Source organism: Protopterus annectens, chromosome 13.part0, assembly GCF_019279795.1.
Source record: "Protopterus annectens isolate FY-2018-M chromosome 13.part0, PAN1.0, whole genome shotgun sequence".
Lineage (NCBI taxonomy): Eukaryota > Metazoa > Chordata > Ceratodontiformes > Protopteridae > Protopterus > Protopterus annectens.
This window is the reverse complement of record NC_056747.1, coordinates 765,752,088-765,772,503: the sequence shown is the minus strand read 5'-3', so window position 1 is coordinate 765,772,503 and position 20,416 is coordinate 765,752,088. Positions and strand designations below refer to the sequence as shown.

Below are 20,416 nucleotides of genomic sequence, written 5' to 3'. Positions count from 1 at the left end.
TTTATTAAAGCATCACTTATGACATAGGCAATCGTACATTTATATAAATGAAAACAAACCATATTGACATAATTTTAGTTAAAACATTATTCATCACAAACCATGCTGACATAATTGCAGTTGCAAACATTATACACTACTTATAATATATTCAATCATTGACAGTCAAACACTACATAGCTCATTCAAATCCTGCCTTCTTTTAAATCTCGTTCCTCCTCTGCATGTATTGTTCGCACAATTCCCATTTTCCTATGTAATTTGCTCCTACTCTTTTCTAAAGATCCCAATTCCAGTTATTTTATCACTGTTGCTGTATTCACTACTTCTAGTAAAGTTGGTTTAGACTTTGATTTGCATTTTCTAGTAATTGCCTTTTTAAAGGCAGCCACCGTAATTAGACTCTGCAACGCCTTGTTATGTTTAGGCAATTTCGATTCTGTATCCTAGCTCAAAAAAATCATATCCTTGGTTATCGACTGGGAGGTTTTGAGACCACAGCCAGGCAAACCTCCACAACACAGTACCAGTGGCAGCAGCCTTGGATGTAATATCTACAGAGTTATAAGCACACTTTAAACATTGAGTAATGACCTTAAAACAGAAGAAACTAATTTACACAAAGCAGATTTTTCCTCACAGGAAGGAAATGCAGATAAAACATCTGTCATACTTCTCACAATTAACAAGAATAAACTAACATTATCAGCCTGACAATTCAAAATTCTAGAAATTGAAGTCGCAAAACCATAACATTTTTTCCCTCCAGTCTTACTGTTTTACTATCATCGTCAGAAGGGAATGATTAGAGTTAACAAAATCTTTGGCAACAGTTGGACTGACTAAAATTAAAGCTGATGAGTCAGGACTGGGATGAATGTACAGATATTTTAAAGATTGATGAATTTTATACATTCTGTTTTCTTAGGGGTAGGAGGCTGCTATCAGGGAAACCATAGGCTCTGTGAAAAACTTCACCAGTTTAAAACCCATGGCTCATGGCTTACAAGAAAAAAGATAGTGTACCTGTTGAAGCACCAAGCTCTCCAAAAGAATATAGTGGTGGAAAGATCCTTTGCAGTATCACACAACAGAAAGGTGGTTAAAAATGAAAGTAAGACTCTGAAAACTGCTTTTTGTCTGAAGACATCTCCATTATTCGTAAATAGTACTTTACAGGCAGATGAGCACTGTTCAGATAATCAGGGTTGCCACCTTTCTATTGTGCCATTTCCTGACGAACAAGCCCTGTCCCATGCACATTCTAGCCACACCCATTCCCCTTTAGTAGCCATGCCCCTTTTATCGGACGCCCTTCAGCACAAGTCTTGAATATCACATACAATTACCACTAAAAGGAAAAATATACAATGAATCAGATGCAAGTAAATTAAAAAAAAGCTTTATTTAGGACTACTTCATTCAAGGGTTCACTACATACAACAGTACATCATACATCAAAATGACACCACTCGATGAGACAAGCATGGGAAAACTAACCCTTCAGCGCACATCTTTAATACCACATGCAGTTAGTACTAACATGGAAAAAATACAATTACTCAGATGTAAAAAAAAACAAAACCTTTATTTAGCAGTAATTCATTCAAAGCAGTACATTATCACACAATAGTGCATCAAAATGACACCACTGGTCTTACAAGCATGGGAAAAACTAATAATTTGTCTTGTCACAATTTTCTTGCCAGAAAATCATTGCTTATACTTGAAGCTATATTTTGCATTTGATCTGGCAGCCTCAAGTAATGGCTGGTTACTTTTTACAAATGAATAAAATTGTGAACAACTCATGTTAAAATTTAGCTTGACCTGCAACTCAGCCTTCACAAGAGACACAAGCAGACACAAGCATTCTGTTTCTTGTGTCAGTCCATGCTTTCCCCATAAGTGAAAAAAACCTTTCCACTAAGCTATTGCTGGGGAACTGAAAGGGGAAACTGCACCAGTCTGTAAAGCGTTTTGTAGTCTGGAGATTTACTAAAAAAGTTACCCAGCGATCACTTACAGATTCCTCTGTCATCTGTAACAGGTTCGGCAATGCAGCAGTTAAAGTGCAGTAGTCTGGGTAAAGTGCTTCAATGTCAGTTAAAACGCAGTAGTCTGAGTAAAGTGCTTCAATGTCAGTTAAAGTGTAGTAATCTGAGAAAAGTGCTTCAATGTCCACATTCAATTTGAAAACGTCCACAAATGTACACTGTTCTGGCCAAGTCACAGGATGATGGAGGCCGAGGACCTGCATAGCTTTAAAGGGACTAAAATCATAGTCAAACCACTTCTCTAGGTAACAAATTGCTTTACTATAAAAATCACAGAAATCCCTACAGACCTGCTGTGCCATAGCTGGAGTAAAATGCTGTAAGGCAGATGAAACTTTAGCACCAAAGAATTGGTCATCTAGCCTTCTCTGCAACTCATCTTTAAGACTTATCATTGCACTGTGTACAACTCTGGAACAGAGGGCATGTTACTTTCAAGTTTTGCTATAGACTTGTGGAATACCTTCAGGGTGCAGTACATGAAATGTATGTAGCAATCTGCCTCTGAGATATCCCCACTGATGCTATCCTCATTAGCTTCCACAAATCTCTGGATAAGGGGGTGACGCTCCTCAGGCCCTTGGCTAATAAAATAACTTTTGATAGCAGGCTAGCATTATACCAGCCTCGCATCTGCATTTGGAACAGGTCGCACCCATGTGTAGCTTTGCTCCCATACCTTATTATAAGTGCAGAAAAAGTTCTTAGGAGGCACACTTTCAGCCTCTTGCTGATCCATTGACCTTTTCCCGAACAATGATTCTTGTAGAATCCTTGCTCAACACCACTACAATAAACCAAAACAGCTATTAATACAAATCAAGATACTATTACGTGACCAACAGCAGTGCCTGGTGGGGCCTGTGTCAACTAGCCAGAGATACTTGCTCACAGTCACATGTGAATCTCCAGACTTTTACACCTTAATATAAGGAAAAAAAACATGTGAAAGAAGATATAGACTCCACCTGAAAAATTAACAAGAAAGTCAAGCAATGAAAGGCAGCAAAAGTAACTCATGTCCAAGGGACTGTTACACACATGGTGTGACAGCAGAACATGCACAGAAGGCATTCAACCATGACTAAAACCTGTGGATCAGATACTAAAGCAACAACTGTAACTAGTGCCCCAAGTCAATACCCTTAACTGTTACGCAGAACCCGACCTAAAGTTATGCACCTGAGTCTGGACATAGTGCGACGAAGTTCATAATTACTCTGTGGGCCGACAAGATGATGAAGATGAAATACATGGTAGCTCAGCAATCATAATACCCTCTGGCTACAACTATAATAACTTGCGTAGAGACAAACTAGGTATGTGATAAGTATTCCGATGTTCTGATTTGAATAAATTACTGCAAATCCAAAAAGAATACATTACAAATGCTCAAAAATAAGAGATTTTAAACTCCTACAAAAGGTTGCTTTACCATACATTTTCTTAAAGACAGAAGCCTAACAGAAAAATATTTAGTGACTTCAGCCCACTATCATTTGCTTGAAATCCACACGAGAAAAATATGAGGCAAAAATCTGTACATTCTATTCTAGACATCACAATACCTTTCAATCTAGACAGCACCAATCAGAGACAGAAATGCTACTTTATATTATTAGTAAGGTGTTGGAATAACAGTTTTACTCTACCTTGCATTTCCTTAAAGATATGAAGTTTAACACATATCCACATATGATGTTAAGCAATACTTTAAACTCTTATTACAATGAACTGGAACAAAGCTTAAAAAGGATACATTTAAAATCCTGCTCTTATAAAGATGTGATTTGCCACTATGAAAAACAGGCAATTTTTAAAGACAAATGTCGGTGCTATATTCAAACATATAGGGAATAGAATAACACACACATTTCCATCATATTTATTTTTTTATTTCCAGTTTGATTACTGGGGTGGTCCACTGGGCCCAGAAGACCTGTTTTCAGTGGAGGCCCGGGGAGAAAAGCTCCAAAAATACAAATTACAGAAATATCAAAAATATAAATGATACATTGAGGAGAACAGTTTACACAATAAGAGCATTCATTATTACAAATAGTCAAAACAAATTCATTAAGGTTTTTCTTAAGGGTTATACAATTATAAAGCTACTCTTATGGAGTAATTTGGGAAAATGCATTATATGTGCACATAGAGAAGACAGTAAGAAGACTCTGCATGCAAATAAAATGCTTAGCCCAAGCATACCTCTTAGTACAATATAGGAGCACAATAAATATAGGGGCATCAGTAGATGTTAACCATTACTTTTAAAAGCTGCAAGCTCCTGCATTACATCAATAGTTAAGGAGAGAAATATGGACAGCATCTAAACTACCTATCAGACAAATTAAAAAAATGTGGTCTTAGAACAACTGCTATACTTTTTTAAATAAACAAAATTTTGTACAGTGGCATGTGGTGACTGACAAAAGTAATTTACACAATTCTCAAGGCAAGGTACAGACCTTGCTACTACAAAACATTCATTTACTCAGACAGTACCACCCAGAAAACATGAGAATGTATGAGAAGTAGAACAGACCAAAAATATCAATCAAAAAATAAATGAAATCAAAATCTTTAACTATAATTTGTTTAATTCCACTTACCGGAGGGACTAGTATTCAAAGCAAGCTCCAGTCCAGGCTTCCTATTGAACAGGGCAGGCAGGACATAGGCTGCAGCAGTCAGGCAGTACAGTAGCCCAGAAATTCGACTTTTTGCTGTCCTATCATAGCTGACAGTTTGACTTCTCTGTCCATCCAATATGAGCAGGCAAGCAAGCTAAGCAGAGTTTGCAGACCCACACACTGGAGCCAAGCAGTAGCAAGCAGATGACTTGAGCAAGAGAGTCCATAGCTGCTCCGAATCCCGATTCAACAGAAGATACAGAATTACAGACACAATCTCAGTCCAGTAGTCCACCACCTTTTTTTTTTTTTTTTTTAAAAAGGTAAATGAGTAGCTGGAAGCCCCGTTTTTATTTTTTAATTTTCACGGGATTTCTCTGTAGTTTCTGTGTTGATTGGTTGCTTGCTGTGTGTTGGGAAAAGAGCTTCTTGATTGGCTCTTTCCTAATGCAGCAAGCAGCCAATCAAACAAGATGGTGATGTCATTTTTTTGTCAGAGTACAAATGCGCTGACGAAGCAGCACAATTTCCGGAGTCTCAGATCAAGAACTGGAGAACCGGAGTAATTCTTCATTTCCGGACACTCCAGGAAAAAAAATGGAGGGGTGGCAACCATACAGATAATATGTTAAAGCTTGTAAAAACATGCACTCATTTTAACTGTTCAGAGAGGGGGCACTCTTCGATATATGTCCACCCTCAGAGGTAGTACTATCACTTGGAGATGGATCACCACTGAGAGCATGGTCTAGAATGCTGCCTTGCCAAACAAGTTTTACCTGTCTACAAAGACTCAACAGCTACATTTCAATTACATCTGATGAAAGATAACAAGTCTACTCAAAACATCTTAAACATAAGTAATGCAAACTGTGGTTGAAAAGAAAAATCAAGTCAATTTAAAAAAAAAAAAACGTGTGCCTTAATTTATTACCTGCTACACTACAGTTATTTTTATTTAAAATAAAACCAATCTAAGTATTACCTAAGCACGGATATCGCCTTTCAGCATTACATTCCTAACTTAAACCACTATAAACTGATAAAACTAAAAGGAATAAAAACTGCTGGGCATGTTGACCTATCAATAAATGCAAAGAAAGAAAGACAGCCTCAACTTTCTGCAGCTGATTCTGTGGAGCAATCTGCCTGCAGGGGGTTAGGGTCTACATCCATGTGTTGATTCCTATAGCTGATAGTTCCAATGTTAGATGTGTTAATCTAAAATAGGTTAAATACTGCTGAAGATCCCGGATTGATTTAGTGCCTTGTGGGTGACATGGAGCTTGCTTGGTAGTTATTTAGCCAAGTAAGAGATACCCTGTTTAGACTGTTGGGGTTATATAGTTAATAGTTTTTTTTTTCTTTATTTTTCTTTCTTATAAAAACTAATCCAGATTACTAAGAACTTCTGGGGTTTTACTTTCATTTTTAACCACCTTTCTGTTGTGTGATACTGCCACATCACATCATTGGCCACAGCAGAGTCACCTCCCCCCCCCCATGCAGCTGAGGCAAATTGCTAGCCTAGTGTGGTGGCAAAGGCTGTTTAGTTAATTTTCTTTTCGTGGCCAGAAGAAGGATCAGCCATGGGACAGTCAGTTTGTTCAATGGTCAAGCTAAAAATGGTGCCTCTTTCCTTGGGAAACTAAACAGCATAAGCCAGTAAAATTTCAAAAGAAGTATAAAATCACTTTTCCCAATAAAAACACAGTAAAAAGCACTCCAATACACTTTACCAGTCACACAAATTAATTTAAACACAGTCTCTTCACAGAAAAAAAAATGTTTTTTGAATGTTTAAATCAACTTTTAAAACTGTCAAGTACAAATTTGCACTTCCATTTAAAAGTACAGCAAAGTTGTATGACAGATAATAAAACTACACACTCCTAGGTTAAAAATATATATTTAAATATTAAAAGAGAATGAAAGCCCTCAAATTATTTCAATTTTCCTCTATTGTTTAGTAGTTCACAATAGCTGCTTTTTTTCTGCTCTTTATCTGGTGCCCGTGTTTGTTTTCAGTTATTTTGTATTTGTTTTTTTGTGTAGGTTAAAAAGTACTTTTCCACACGGGAAAGTAAATTTAGATATGAAAAATAATATCTGGAAGGTTTTTCCTCAAAGAAAATGTAACTGCCCAGCAAAGGAACAGCGCAAGCTGACTGTCAATCCCCTGATGCCCACAGAGAAGCTCGGTCTTCGGAGGCAAGAAAACTCTGAAGAGCATGGCACCCAATCCAGACTTTTTATTCAGCTCAGCTTAAGCTGACTAAACGTTTGGGTGCACGGAAGGTGCCCTGCAGCTCTGGAAGCAGGCATGCTGTTATAGCCTGTGCAGGATATAACCCAAATAGCTTAAGCCACTGCAGAAGTGATAAATATGAAGAACATCTATCCTTACTGCTGAAATAATACACTATGACTTGTTCCTGTCCATCCACACAGAAAACCTGTGCCACTTGTAGTGGCAGAATTTACTGCTTCCTTTATCAATTGCAACTTCCCCCACAGATCATGAAGCCATGCTGTCTGCAAAAGGGTAATCGTCCAAGTACATTAACCTTAGAAGCAAAATATGAGGGTGTAGCCTTACTGCTGAGATAGTAGATAGTGAATTACCAGATTGTTTCAATGAGGGCACTGAAACCATCTGAAGAAGAAAGGATATCCATTGTCTTCTATTCCAGTTTGAAGCCATCAGAATCAGTTGTACCCTGCTTTGTTTATATGTTAGCAGCACCCTTTCAATCAGTAAAATAGTGAGAAAAACACATCGGCTGTGCTCCCACTAGAAGGAGGAGGCATCTGTTCTCCTTGCTGTAACTTCTAGGAATCTAGAATAAAAAACTGGGACTTATACAAAGTCAGAGTCCTACCAGTTCATGAATGTTATAGAATGCATTTTCTCAATTCTATCTCCCTGAAGTTATAAGTTCTGTAAAGTTTTAACATGTACTGGCACTTCTGTAAGACTGCAACTATGTGATCCATTTTTTCAACTTTCTTAGGGTTTTCTCCTTTTCTCGCAGTTCTGCAACAATGGAGTTAGTATACATTAGCAAGGCAAAATGGGAGGCAAAGCTTCCCATGTAGAGTGCAGAGAGGCTTGTCTTTCTGCAAAAAAGTGCTGTTTAGACTTTTCTTTCCTGACATTTTGATAGGTGTTTTGTTTGATGAGTTTCACTCATCCAATTCATTGTTAGTGGGTTGTACCATCTGCTTATGGTGAATAAATGCAGTGTAATGTGTCAAACAGATCTGTGGACAGCCCAGTCTCCATGTCCATTTTTCAGTCATATGCCATATTTTATTTATTTATTTATTTATTTTACATCTGTTCACCGAAAAATCTGAGTGGGCAGAGCCCATTTTCAGCAGAGGCCCAGGGAGAAAAGTTCAAACATAATAAAAATACATAAACATAGTGAGATTTTTTACACAATGGTAAAGGCCGTGACATGGATAACAAGATTTCAAATACATGTACAGTAACTAAGAATTAGATGAACTTGGCAGAGATTTATATGCTAATTGTAACAATACAGTTGTTGGACCCCCATCATATTTTCCTGCATATCGAGTCTGCTGCTACATTAAAATATTTTAGCAGGTGACGTAATTGAACAGTCAAGTAATTTATAAGGCCCATTTCCAGGTCTGCAAAGTTAGAATGCATAACTGTTTAGAATGTGCCCCTTAACGTTTATCTAGGCACCAGACAGCTGTTGGGTAGTCTGCTCAAAATACCACTTCTGCTTGCAAGAAGTATTAAAACTTCTCAGGGCCAGCCACAACACCCACAGCTCCTCCTTGCTGATGTGCAGTGATATCAGTGTTAGAGTCCATTAGGACTGACCTGACAGGGAAAGAAATGGACCCCCCACTACAACAATGTAAGACATCAATTGTAACAATCAAAGATAGTGATGGGACTTGGAACTGATTCCCCATGAAACGGTTCAGTGGTTTGAACTGCTCATGTAGTTCTCTGGAAAGCTCTTTTTTATGGGACGAGTGTATTGAATTCTTGTAGGGATTGATCCCACATGGTACACAGTGCTAAACAACTCAGGACTGCCTTTAAGCCCCTATATATTTTATCAAGGTGGCTAGGAGCTGAAGCCTGAGTGCCAGAGTGTTGACTATTGCCTCTCTGATGTTTTTGATCTCAGGAAAAATAGGACGACTCATCAAAGATGGGAGTTGCGCAGACATGTACTATTTCTACTTAGGGGGAAGAGACTTTAAAATCAACATAATTATAAAAATCTTTCATGAGGTGAATAGTCTAGCCGAAAGTAGCAACCCAAGGAAGAAGAACAGGAGGAAATATTAGAAGCGTTCTCACCTTCAGTACAATAATCAGAACAGGAAGCATTAAAATTGTGCCAGGCTTATCCATTTCTACCTCAGAATCATCAGAAAATGCTGAGATTGAAGGTTTTTATGACAGCAGTAAATGAGAAAAGGTCCATCAGAGTATATTGAAGATTTTTGTTTGACAATCTATTGAGCTAGCTTTTGATGATCATTCTTTGCAAATTCAGTGAAGGGGGTGATGCTTATTTTGGTGAAACCTTTGGTGGTATAACTTCTATCGGTTCCTTGTACTGTATTTTTTGTGTCAAGAAAACTGAATAAGGTTAGTCACGATCTCTGGTCTCAGATCATTGTTAGAATATTTGACCCTGCTTGTTTCACTAACTTTTATGAAGATGATATACCTTTTTGGACATCTTCTGCTTGCCATGCTCTTTGGTGTTTTTTCTTCCTGGTATCTCTTTTTCCTTGAGTTCTCCACCACAAACAGATGTCTTTTCCTAACAGTGACTGCCCCCTTCTAACTCTCAGGGAAATTACTGGCCATAGCTTTTGGTTTCACTTTTAACAAACATGCCTTTAGGCCTTTTATTCTCCTGCTTCTACTGGGTGGGTTATTTATTTATTTTTTTTAACATAACAACCAAATCCTTTTCAGTATGGTCCATCACAGGGCAGACAACACTTTATTCAACAGCCTTTAGGTGGCAGGTGTCTCCCTTAAACACACTTATTATTATCTGAGGAAATTATAGCATTTCACCAGACTATCATTGGTTACATGAAAAATAATGAAAAAACAAAATAATTTAAAATATTCTGTATTTGGTTAATCTCAGTTATGAGAAGATAATTTCTGAACAAACTGACAAAACTGCCAGCAAATTAAGAGTTTTTCAATATGCCTAGGAATCTTCTCAGAGCACCTAGGAAATTCAGCTGTTACGAGTGACAAAAAAATGAAAATGATTCAAATCAGTGTTGACTTTGAATGAATGGGCACAAGACTGACATATGTGGAGTATTAGTGTAAGATCATCATCAAGTAAATGGGGCTGCAGGTACTGCTGAGGAAATCCCACCAATGGCAGAACAAGGAGCATAAGAATATTTATGTATTAAGGATAATTGATTAAATACTTCCCACTGAAATAAGATTTTATATATAGCCACCCAGCTTTGTGAACATTGGTTTTAGGTCCCTGTTGATGTGACACCCTGACCCTATGATCAAGATGGGAAAGTAAGGGGTTGATGTCGATGCTGATCAATGCAATGGGCAAAATAAACATATTGTACTGTAGAGTGCCACAGATTCTTCATTTCATTTATTTTAATGTTTATTTCCTAAGCACTTTACTACTTAATACAACATAACAATAATACAAGAAAAAATGTCGTATGTTAAGAAAAATGGGGCTATATTAGTTCATCCAAATATGTATTCATCGAATACGTAGTCAACAGCAGCTTAACACCAAAATTCATTACAGTGAAGCAGGGAATTTTCTCCAGGGTTAGGAACCACTCGCCCTCTAGCACTTCGCAGCACACACTGCACTAAATCAAACCCATCCAAGTTGGAGACTTTGCTGTTTAGCCTTCGACTAATACTTACTTCGATGAACTAATACAGACACAGAAAAACAATATGCTTAGCAACAATAAAGAAACATGATGGTTAAGAGCATTCTACAAAACACATGATATCTAAGGGCCATTCTACCTTAGACATGCTTGCCTGAATCACTGAAGACTGACAGTTCCTCAGAACTGTGGCAATGAAGCAAATGGTTACCTATCCAAGGTCTTCAGCTTGAATACTGCGAACAACTAATAGCCCCTTAACTGATAATCTCAGTGAATTTACTGGGGAAAAGGAAACCAACAGCTCCTTTAAGCAGGGAGGATCCAGACTGTGCACAATATTAAACATCAAAAGAATCTGTGCACAATATTAAACATCAAAAGAATTGTAAACACAAACCAAGAAGCAACAAATGCAGGTCCTGCAACATAGGAGTTATACAGCACAACATCAACAATTGTTCCCACATTCTTGCTGCAGCCTTCTGGATTTGCTGCAGGTGAGCAAGATCTGTCTAAAACCCAAGTTACAGGGCAGTACAACTTAACTGAGATGCACTGCTGTCACTGTATGAGTAACCATATCCAGGTCCACATCTGGAATAAGGTGTTTGAGTAATGTGATGTTCTTCAAACAGAAGCAAGAAAACATGTTTGTTGTAATCACCTGATTCTTTAATGTCAACTAAGTATCAAATACAATACCAAGATCTTTTACCATTAATACAAAACTCCAACTGATCCTCCCCATAAAAAAAACAAAAGGAAAGATACAGAGCCCCTAATTCTTTCATAATCATCCTGAATATGTTGTCTAAAATATCATACAATGAATAATAAATTTGTTATGAGACTTTTTGGTAGTTGTGCAATATATGGGTCTATATTAGAAAATCGAATGTTTAGGTGATCGAACACCTGAACATCGATCTTCCAATATCGAAAGCAGCAAACGGCCGATTTAACACAGGGAAAGATTTCCCTTGGCTGTTCACTGGATTTTGCCATTTCCATACTGTTGAGCGATCTCGGAGTTGGTATATATAGTTAGGGGTGTGTGGGGGGCACAGCCCCCCACTTAGTTTGCATGTAAAGTTTTTTTTTTTTTTACTGGCCGACGTGCGTGTTTCCCTGGGGGGGGGGTGGTTTCGATATTAGAAGATCGATGTTTAGGTGTTCAATCACCTAAACATTCGATCTTCTAATATAGACCCCGGTATATCTACCCGAGTCAAAAGTAAACAGTTATTCAGGAAATGCAGTAGGATGAACAATGACAGGTGAAGACATGTTTTTCTTTGCTTGCAAGAAAACAAATAATGCGGTGTTTCGACACTGCTTTTGCAAAGGCTGGTGTATGGTCACTAGTAAAATCACCACCAAAGCAGGGGTCCATATGGATGTTAAAGTGCTTACATGGGAAAATGCACACTGAATTGTGATGTCACTTTTATGTTGTAACCAGTTGGAAGAAGGGAAGAAGTGAATTAACAACATGGGTGTTTGGAAATATGTTTTCACTTGAGCTGGAAAAATGGAAACTCGGGTGGCAGAAACCGAGAACTACAGACAATCAATCCTCATAAAACTAATTAAAACTTGCTACAAAATGTTTGCATCTTAGTACAGCATTAAGAGAAGTAACCACTCTTATACCATATACCACATAAATATATATAAAATGTGTTCCATTTATAAGATACCTGTAAATCTAGAAGCTGCAATACTTTGTTCCTTCTGACTTCTCAGTGCAAAATCACTATTCAGGCGCTCCAGGTCAGCAGTCATATGGTTTTCTAAAAATAGTAAAATTCACATGAACTTGTACACTAAGACAGTAATTTAATTTCAGGAAGGATATGTAATTTATTTGATTCATTCACTTAGCCATTCTGCTTCACATGCAAATGTCTGGCACTTATCACATAGTTTTAAGGCTATGAGCTGTTAACAAGCTGTTCTCTGTATTCCAAGATTAGCATAACTCTGAATTCAATGAACCTGACATCATTATCAACATTTTTACAAATTATTTTTCAATCAGACTTTGCAGAGACATATCAAACTGCTTTAAACTTATGATGTGAGATTTGAACAAAGAGCTAGCATCATCCAGCCCCATATAAATATTTATATACCTAAAAGATTTGGATTAATACTTCAGGTTCCTTGTAACTAGACTTACAAAAAGAGGATAAAGCTCTATGAATAGGAACTTTGGAGCAAAAGGGTTCAATGACACAGATTTCAATTCATGATATCCCTGACTCTCTTCAGACAAAGGACAGATTATGTCAAAGTGGTCAAGCAGTGACAGCAAAACCACCACAAAATTGCTGTGTCATTTGAAGGGGTGTCATCCTCTTAGTCAAAAGTAGTCATCTTGGATAAAATCCTCATTATGAGTCTCATTCTCTCATTCATTAGATCCATAAAGAAAAGGATAAGAAAAGACCGCTCTTTTTGTCAAGAATCAAGTTTCTGTAAAGATGCAAGCCCCACTGTGAAAAATGATAATTCTTTGACTTCAGCAAGGATGACCTCAGTTCATTTAATGGTCTTGGTGCTCAAAGAGCTGGCTGGGGAGAAAAGATGAATGATGAAGAAGAGAATGTACATCTCTGTCTTGAGGAAGGATTGAGGGGTATATGGCCAAAGTGTGCACACCCACTACAATGCCTTGAAGAGACTCAGGTGCCTTGCCTTCAGGGGGCAGAGCAGAGCTACTGCAAGGACATCTTCTGTGGAAATGGAGACACACTGTCTTATGCACACTCTGCATGTCAACTGCTTGATGAGCAAAATCATGCTCAGAGGAAGAACACAGTCAAAAGATGAAAATTCCCAATTCCCAGCAAATAATGACCTTACTTCCACCACTCACCTCCTGCCCCTAACAGAAACCAATTGCCTGTAGACCTCTGTCCTTTACAGGAAGAAATGGACCAGCCGGGGATATGGGAGGAGGTTCAATGGTAATCGGGGAATGGGAGAAGGAAATACCTCCATAAAGACTAAGACATTGTCTTGTCATATGAAATGCCTGAATCAGCAGTTAAATGAACAACATCTGCTATCCTCACAGTCACCGCTGCACTGCCATTTGACCAATACAATTGCTCGAACTACTTAATTATCTACATTTTAAACAGTTAAACAACAACTACAAGATCCTTTAAGCCTGAGAAATTTCCATCCATCACACCCCTCCTGCAATAGTACTCCTTAGGTAGGGAACTGTACACAAAACACAAAGGTATTTTCTGGACAATTAAATCCCATTACTCCTCAGCGGATGTACTTTACTTGAACTATGTTCTAAAGTACGGAATAAAATGTCACAGACCTTAGACTACTTAGTAATTTTTAAAGTACTTAATATCACAAATAAAATAACATCTGCAAGATTTACAGCACTGCCCATGTTCTATTCCTCCTGGATAATGTCCACTGACCCATCCTGCCTACTTACATGCATTTTTCTTTTCTTGTCTCTAATTCACAAAATTGTGCTCTTCTTGTGACAGATAGTCTTCCATTCATATCCTAACCTGGTAAAAAGTCTTTCTATATTTGACATTTCATTTCACTGTATAATATTTATAACCTCATCTGCTGCTTTTCTTCCTGTCTAATATTTTTTCACAATCTTGACAATTACAAAGTACCCAATTGTATTTAATGTACTGCTGCCTATATCTTAAGATGTTAAGTTTTACAGTATTCTTATCAATGATATTTCTACAGCTGGTTTGCTGCCATTATTCATTATTCATAGATTCATAGGTATGTACTAGACTAACAGCCCTGGAGACTTCATAAGCCTAGCCCATAAAAGTGCCCTGTCATCGTGCTGTCTCACGTTAGCTCCCAGTGCCTCTATCCAGTACAGCCACTGGAGTGATCCCCGAGGTAAACTTTCTGTTACCCATCCGTTTCTCTTGAAGAGAGCCAGTGAGGTGCTCTGCTTGACATGAATAGGAAGCTTGTTCCAGAGTATGGGCAGTCTCTGGGTGATGAACGTGTCCCTCCAGAATGTTCTGCTGATTGTGGTAATGAGGTTGAGATCTCTGAAGCATGTGGGGCAGAAGGACTGGGATTTCTTTAGATGTAGCATTTCTAGCAGGGTTGGACATGGCTTTGTATGTCAAGCAGAGATCACCTTTAAGTAGGTGATATGAGACAGAGAATAGCTGGAGTTTCTTGAGTCTGTCTGTGTAGGACATGTGTTTAAGGCCTAGGATCCTCTTCATGAGGTACTTCTGTGGCTTCTCCAGCTGTTGACGTACATGCCAAATGGGGCATTATATCCGATGATTGGTCTAATGAGGGATGAGTAGAGACATGATGGCCTCTTTCTTCCTGGATGCAAAACCCTTGGCTATGAGATGTACTACATAGAAGGACTTTCTGACCACAGTGGCAATGTGATGGTCGAAGGAGAGGTTGCAGTCAACCTGAGTGCCCAGATCTCTTATCACACTTTCAGTGGGCTCCCATTGACGTGGTAATTAGTGGAAACTGAGGTTTTACCAAAGGGAACGATAATGCATTTTTTGGCATTAAGCTTAAGGCCATGACTCCAACATAAGTCACTGGTGTCAGTGAGGCCTTCCTGTAGGATGTCTGCATCACTTGGGGAGTTGACAATGGCTCCCAGTTTGCAGTCGTCTGTGAACTTGGTCAGCCAGAGTTCCTCTGTGTTGGCCTGGACATCTGAGAAGTAGATGCCAAACAGGAGAGGGCCTAGGACCAATCCCTGTGCGTCTCCACTCGTGACTGGTCTGCAGTCAGACTTGGAATCTGCTACTTTCAATCTGTGGGTTCTGTCTGTGAGCCAATTTGCAATCCACCTAGTGATATAGGGATTGATGCCTAGTTTTGTGAGTTTATTAATAATTCCTGAGTGAGGAATGGTATTAAAGACATGGAGCATTTCTGGAGCATTTCTCCCCGGGCCTCCGCTGAAAACAGGCTCTGTGGAACCTAGTCGGACTTTCCCGGTCAACAAATGATAAATAAATAAAAAAAAAATAAAAATAAAAAATTAAAGGCTTTGGCCAGATCAAGGTAGGCTGCGTGGACTGCTTTACCCTCATCCACAGCCTGGGTGACTGTCTTAAAAAAGTCAACCAGGATAAGCAGGCAGGATCTCCCTTTAAAGCCAAACTGTGTGAGGTCTAGAGTTTGGAGATTATTTATATCCTTGTTGAGCAGGTCCATGATGATGCATTCTATAGCTTTACATATCAGACTCATCAGGCTAATGGGGCGATAATTCCCAGGGTCTGTTGTCACTCCCCCATTATGGAGAGGGATGACTGTAGCATTGGGGTAGGGACAAAGCCTGAGGTAAGGCTGTGATTGAAAAGGGCACACAGGTGTGGTGCCAGTTCGTTTTGTAGTTCATGTAGAACACAGCCAGGGATATTATCAGGTCCAATGGATGCTGTATTCTTGGCCTTGGACAATGCAGCTCTTACCTGTGCTGCAGAAATGCTGGGTACCTGGCATTTTTTTGGTATTGTGATTGGGCCTTTGGGGAGGGTAAAGTTAGCACTTAATCTGTCGGCTAGTATTTTGGCTCAGTGTAGGAGGTACCACTGTGCAATAACTTAGAGCAAATCTGGGTATTGCCATGGAGGTTCTTGATATAATTATAGAAGGCTTTGTGGTTGTTTTTAGTATCTACCGCAATTCTGAAATTCATAGCTGGCTTTACAGGATTTGATAACGGATCTTAACTTTTTGTTGAGGCTTATGAGGGAGTTTTTCCAGTTTTGGGGCTTCACCTTTTTCTGTAATAGTGTCTTCCTTCTGTTGTAGAGTTTACTGATAGCTGGGGACCACCAGATTGGCTTTATTTTTGGAGGAGAGCGTCTTGGTTCTATCGGGTAAGGCTAGTTCCATGCATTTATGTACATGCTCATACAGTGCACTGGTGTATGATTCGGCAGTCATGCGGCTATTTTCCATTAGCATGGGTGCCGTGACGTTAGCCACCTCTGTCTTCAGGAGCCCAAAGTCAGCTTTGGAGAAGGTTTTCAAGGTGGTCACTTTTGCGAGGGGTGTGGGTGAGATGTAGATTTCCATGGTGATTACTTTGTGGTCAGATCTAACCAGGGAGGAATTGACTGCTGGTGTAGAGCAATGGGCGCCCATGTTAGTGATAACCAGGTCAAGGATGTTGCTTCCTCTAGTGGGGGTCAGGATGAGCTGGCCCAGGGCATTGGAATTGATGAATTCCAGGAAGCACTAGGCCAGTGCATTGGTACGGGAGTAGTTTTCCCATTTGATGGAGGGGTAGTTGAAGTCTCCTATAATGAGAGTATTGGGCTGGACCTTGATAAATTCCAGGGTGCTTAGGAACGTGGAGTGGGCTATGACCTTAAGCACCGTCTTACCCAATGTTAATTGTACCTGAAGTATTTCAGATGCATTATTCAGGGGTGCTAGTCTGGAGGTGTGTTGATCCTTTATGAATATGGAGACACCACTGCCTTTGGAGCTTCCAGACATGTTCAGGGGCCGAAAGGTGTGGAATGAGTTGTAGCCTGGAAGTGCAGGGGTGCTTTTTGCCACTTTAAACCAGGTCTCAGTTACAGAACAAATGTTGATGTTCTCCATTTTGAGGAGCACTTCAAGCACTCCTCAAGGCATACTCAAACTGGTGTACTTAATCACATTCATTTGAATATTACCTTTCATTGTTTATAATTCTCTTGCTGGAGTTTTTCTCCCTGGGCATCCACTGAAAAGGTGGTTTACTACCCAGTCAAACTTACCCAATAATCACAAGCAAATAAATAATGTGTATAACATGAGACAATTCACTTAAACACTTTCAGACAGACATACTTTTCAGAAAGCAATCTTTATTAAACTATTCCAAACATGCACATCTCCTTGTCACACAGGAATGAAACCATAGCTGTGACCCAGACAACCTATTTTCATCTAGAGGCATGGGCAAAGGAAGGATCAGGCCAAGAGGACAGGGTGAGTGATTGTTGTTAACCTACCCATGCAGGGGGGGAGACAGGTGGCTCTCTCTCACCATCTAGTGGGAAGCACAGGGTTGCACCCATGGAGTATGAGCCACAGAGCAGACACTGCCATTGGTGTGACTCATACTCCAAGGAATTCACGTGTGCATGCATCTATGCTTCCCATTGTATGCATTAATTCTGGAGTTCAGTAGTGCTATTGCTGGGTTTAGTCCTCCATGGGATTGATAACGAAGTCCACAGCATCAGGCAAACTTTCCTCCCTACTATCTGACTCTCCCATCACTGGGGAATGAAAGGGCTATCACCCTGACTGGAGGTGTTTGGCTCCCACCTGACAGAGGAATAACTGGGTTAGTGGGGCACATGAAGAGAAGCCTTTGAGTAAGAACCTGTGAGTGGGAGAAAAAAAGACAATCTAAACATCTCTAAAATGTTCCCAAAACAAAAAGAATATATTTAAGGAATAACACATAAAAAAGGTCCTGTATTAGCCAAATAAACAGCTAAACTAGTCTAGTAAAATGATGAATTCTCAATATTTTTAAAAGGATTTACACACTGTAGGTTTAACCACTCCATAAGTGGTTCCAAAATGATACATAGAATCCCAATCCTTCATTAACATCTTATTAATAATTACTGGATGACATTATTCCTTTAAGTACACAAATGAGCCGAACATCAGCATTTAAAGGGGAAAAATATTTTGTACAACCACACAACATGCACAAAGAGATCAAAGTGTTTCTGCAGGAGAGGCGAGCCCTACCCACATACATACACACATTCCAAATGTGGGCTTTGCCCCCCTCAACACCCCTTTAACTTTATTATTCTCAATGTAAGGTGAATACTCACACAAAAAAAAAAAAAAAAAAAAAAAAAAAAAAAAAAAACAAGAACTGTAATAAAAAAATCTTAAGATTTCAGAAAACCACTTAATAGAACAATGAGATCCCTCATACATTAGTACGACACATACAAGATGAACAAATATGGGTAACATACCACCAGATAACCAATTTGACCAAACAAAGACCGAGCACTATAGGTGTGTGTGTTCAAAGGAAAAAAAATATTCTAGAAATGCTTATCACATGCAGGAAGCCATAACACCACCATTTTACCTCTCGCAGTAAATCTTTCTGATTTTTAGACCACCCTACTACTGGATTTCCTGTTAGTGGAAGTCTCAGAAAGTATGGTTCTACAAGTTGAACTTACCATAACAGTAGATAATTAAATGATCAATCCTGCAATAGCCTTAGCTATATGGGTTACATCCTGCCAAGAATAAAATGGCTGGTCAGCTTCCAAAGCTTCAGTGCACCTTCTACATACCCAAAGTATCAAGCAGCTCAAGTTTACCTGACTAAAACACGTTTGGGTGTGAAGCAGAAAAAGGGAGGTTGAGCCCTGAAAGGACTATATTAGGAACAACAAAGCATAAATGACCACACCTTGGCATAAAAAAACACATAAAAAAAACAAGGGAGATGGGGGAATCTGCAACTGCAGCAGCAATCATTCAAACATCTACTGTTAAGGTAAGTTTGACTTGCACAACTATACTATGTTCACCATAGTGATCACAGCTTCTAATTAGGTGGACTACCATAGCTAACTACATTTAGGAGGTGAAAGGAGAGGATTCCAAGAACCCCTGAAGAATAGTCCTAGCAAAGCTTGATCTGGACCTAGAGAAGGAATCAAGTTAATGATGCATTATAAAAGTATATACAGAGGACAAAGTAGCAGCTTCTGAAATATTTCTAGAATTCAACTCTTTCCAAAAAGCCATGGTTGAAGCCAAGGCACTGGTAGAGAGGGTGTTGACTCTGCTCGTAATAAATTTGTTATGGTGAGTATAACTTAAAAATAGCCTTAGACAACCATTTGGAAATAGTCTGTTTTAACACATGTTGTCCCTTCCTCTCACCTTCACAAGAAATAAACAACTGATTCGAAGATCTGAGAAATTTAGTTCTGTCAAGATAGCACCAGAGTTGTATATGGACATCCAAGGTACAAAATATTCTTTCTCCATAATTTTTAGATTCAGTAAAGAAAATGGGGAGATGGATAGTTTAGCTTAAAGTAAACTTGGATACCACTTTAGGCATAAAAGATAAGTTTTCAAATAAACTCTCTTACTATGGAAAATGAGGTAGAGTTAACTCACCATAACAGCTTGTAACTCAGATACCCTTCTTGCAGAAGTCTGAGCAATCTGTAAAACTATTTTCAGGTTAACAACTTCAAGTCATCTAGATTAGCTGTTTCAAATGGAGCAAGTGTTAGCTTCTCTATAACAAAATTAAGATGCTAAGGAGGGGCCACTGGTTTACTTGGTGCCTCATACAAAACTCCTTTCAAGAACATTTTGACATCAGACTGTCCTGAAAGAGGAGGATCTATGGGCAGACATGCTGAAATGGCTAATAAACTAACCTTGGTAGAGGAATAAGAAAGGCCATAGGATTGTAACTCACACAAATATTGTAAACCAGAGAACAACTAGCCCTAGATGGGTGCTAATTATGCTGCTGGCACCAACTAGAAAACCTTTTCCATGTAGCAGGAGTTCTTGTCTCCATCGGTACCTCCTGCACATCATCAGTAAACAGGTGCCTAAAAGGAATTAAGACCTTAGCATCCAGGCAGTCAATTGAACCCCTGCTCTTCTGCGAGTAGATCCAGTCTGTGAGGAAGCTTGTGGTAATTGCCCCTGGCCATTTCCAAAAGAAGGAAGAACCACAGTTGTCTTGGCCAGAAGGAAGTCACCATAATGTTCTTGGGG

At 39.0% G+C, this 20,416-nt stretch overlaps 1 protein-coding gene across 4 annotated transcripts in view; it reads right to left on the bottom strand.

Annotated features, from left to right (window-relative positions):
• The window catches only part of EFCAB5 (EF-hand calcium binding domain 5), a 1,692,224-nt gene that overhangs the window by 779,299 nt on the left and 892,509 nt on the right, over nucleotides 1-20,416 (bottom strand). For all 4 annotated transcript variants that reach the window (XM_044054470.1, XM_044054473.1, XM_044054471.1 and 1 more), the window contains one exon: nucleotides 12,310-12,402. In XM_044054470.1, coding sequence (XP_043910405.1) covers nucleotides 12,310-12,402 — 93 coding nt within the window. The remainder of the gene's footprint in view (nucleotides 1-12,309; nucleotides 12,403-20,416) is intronic.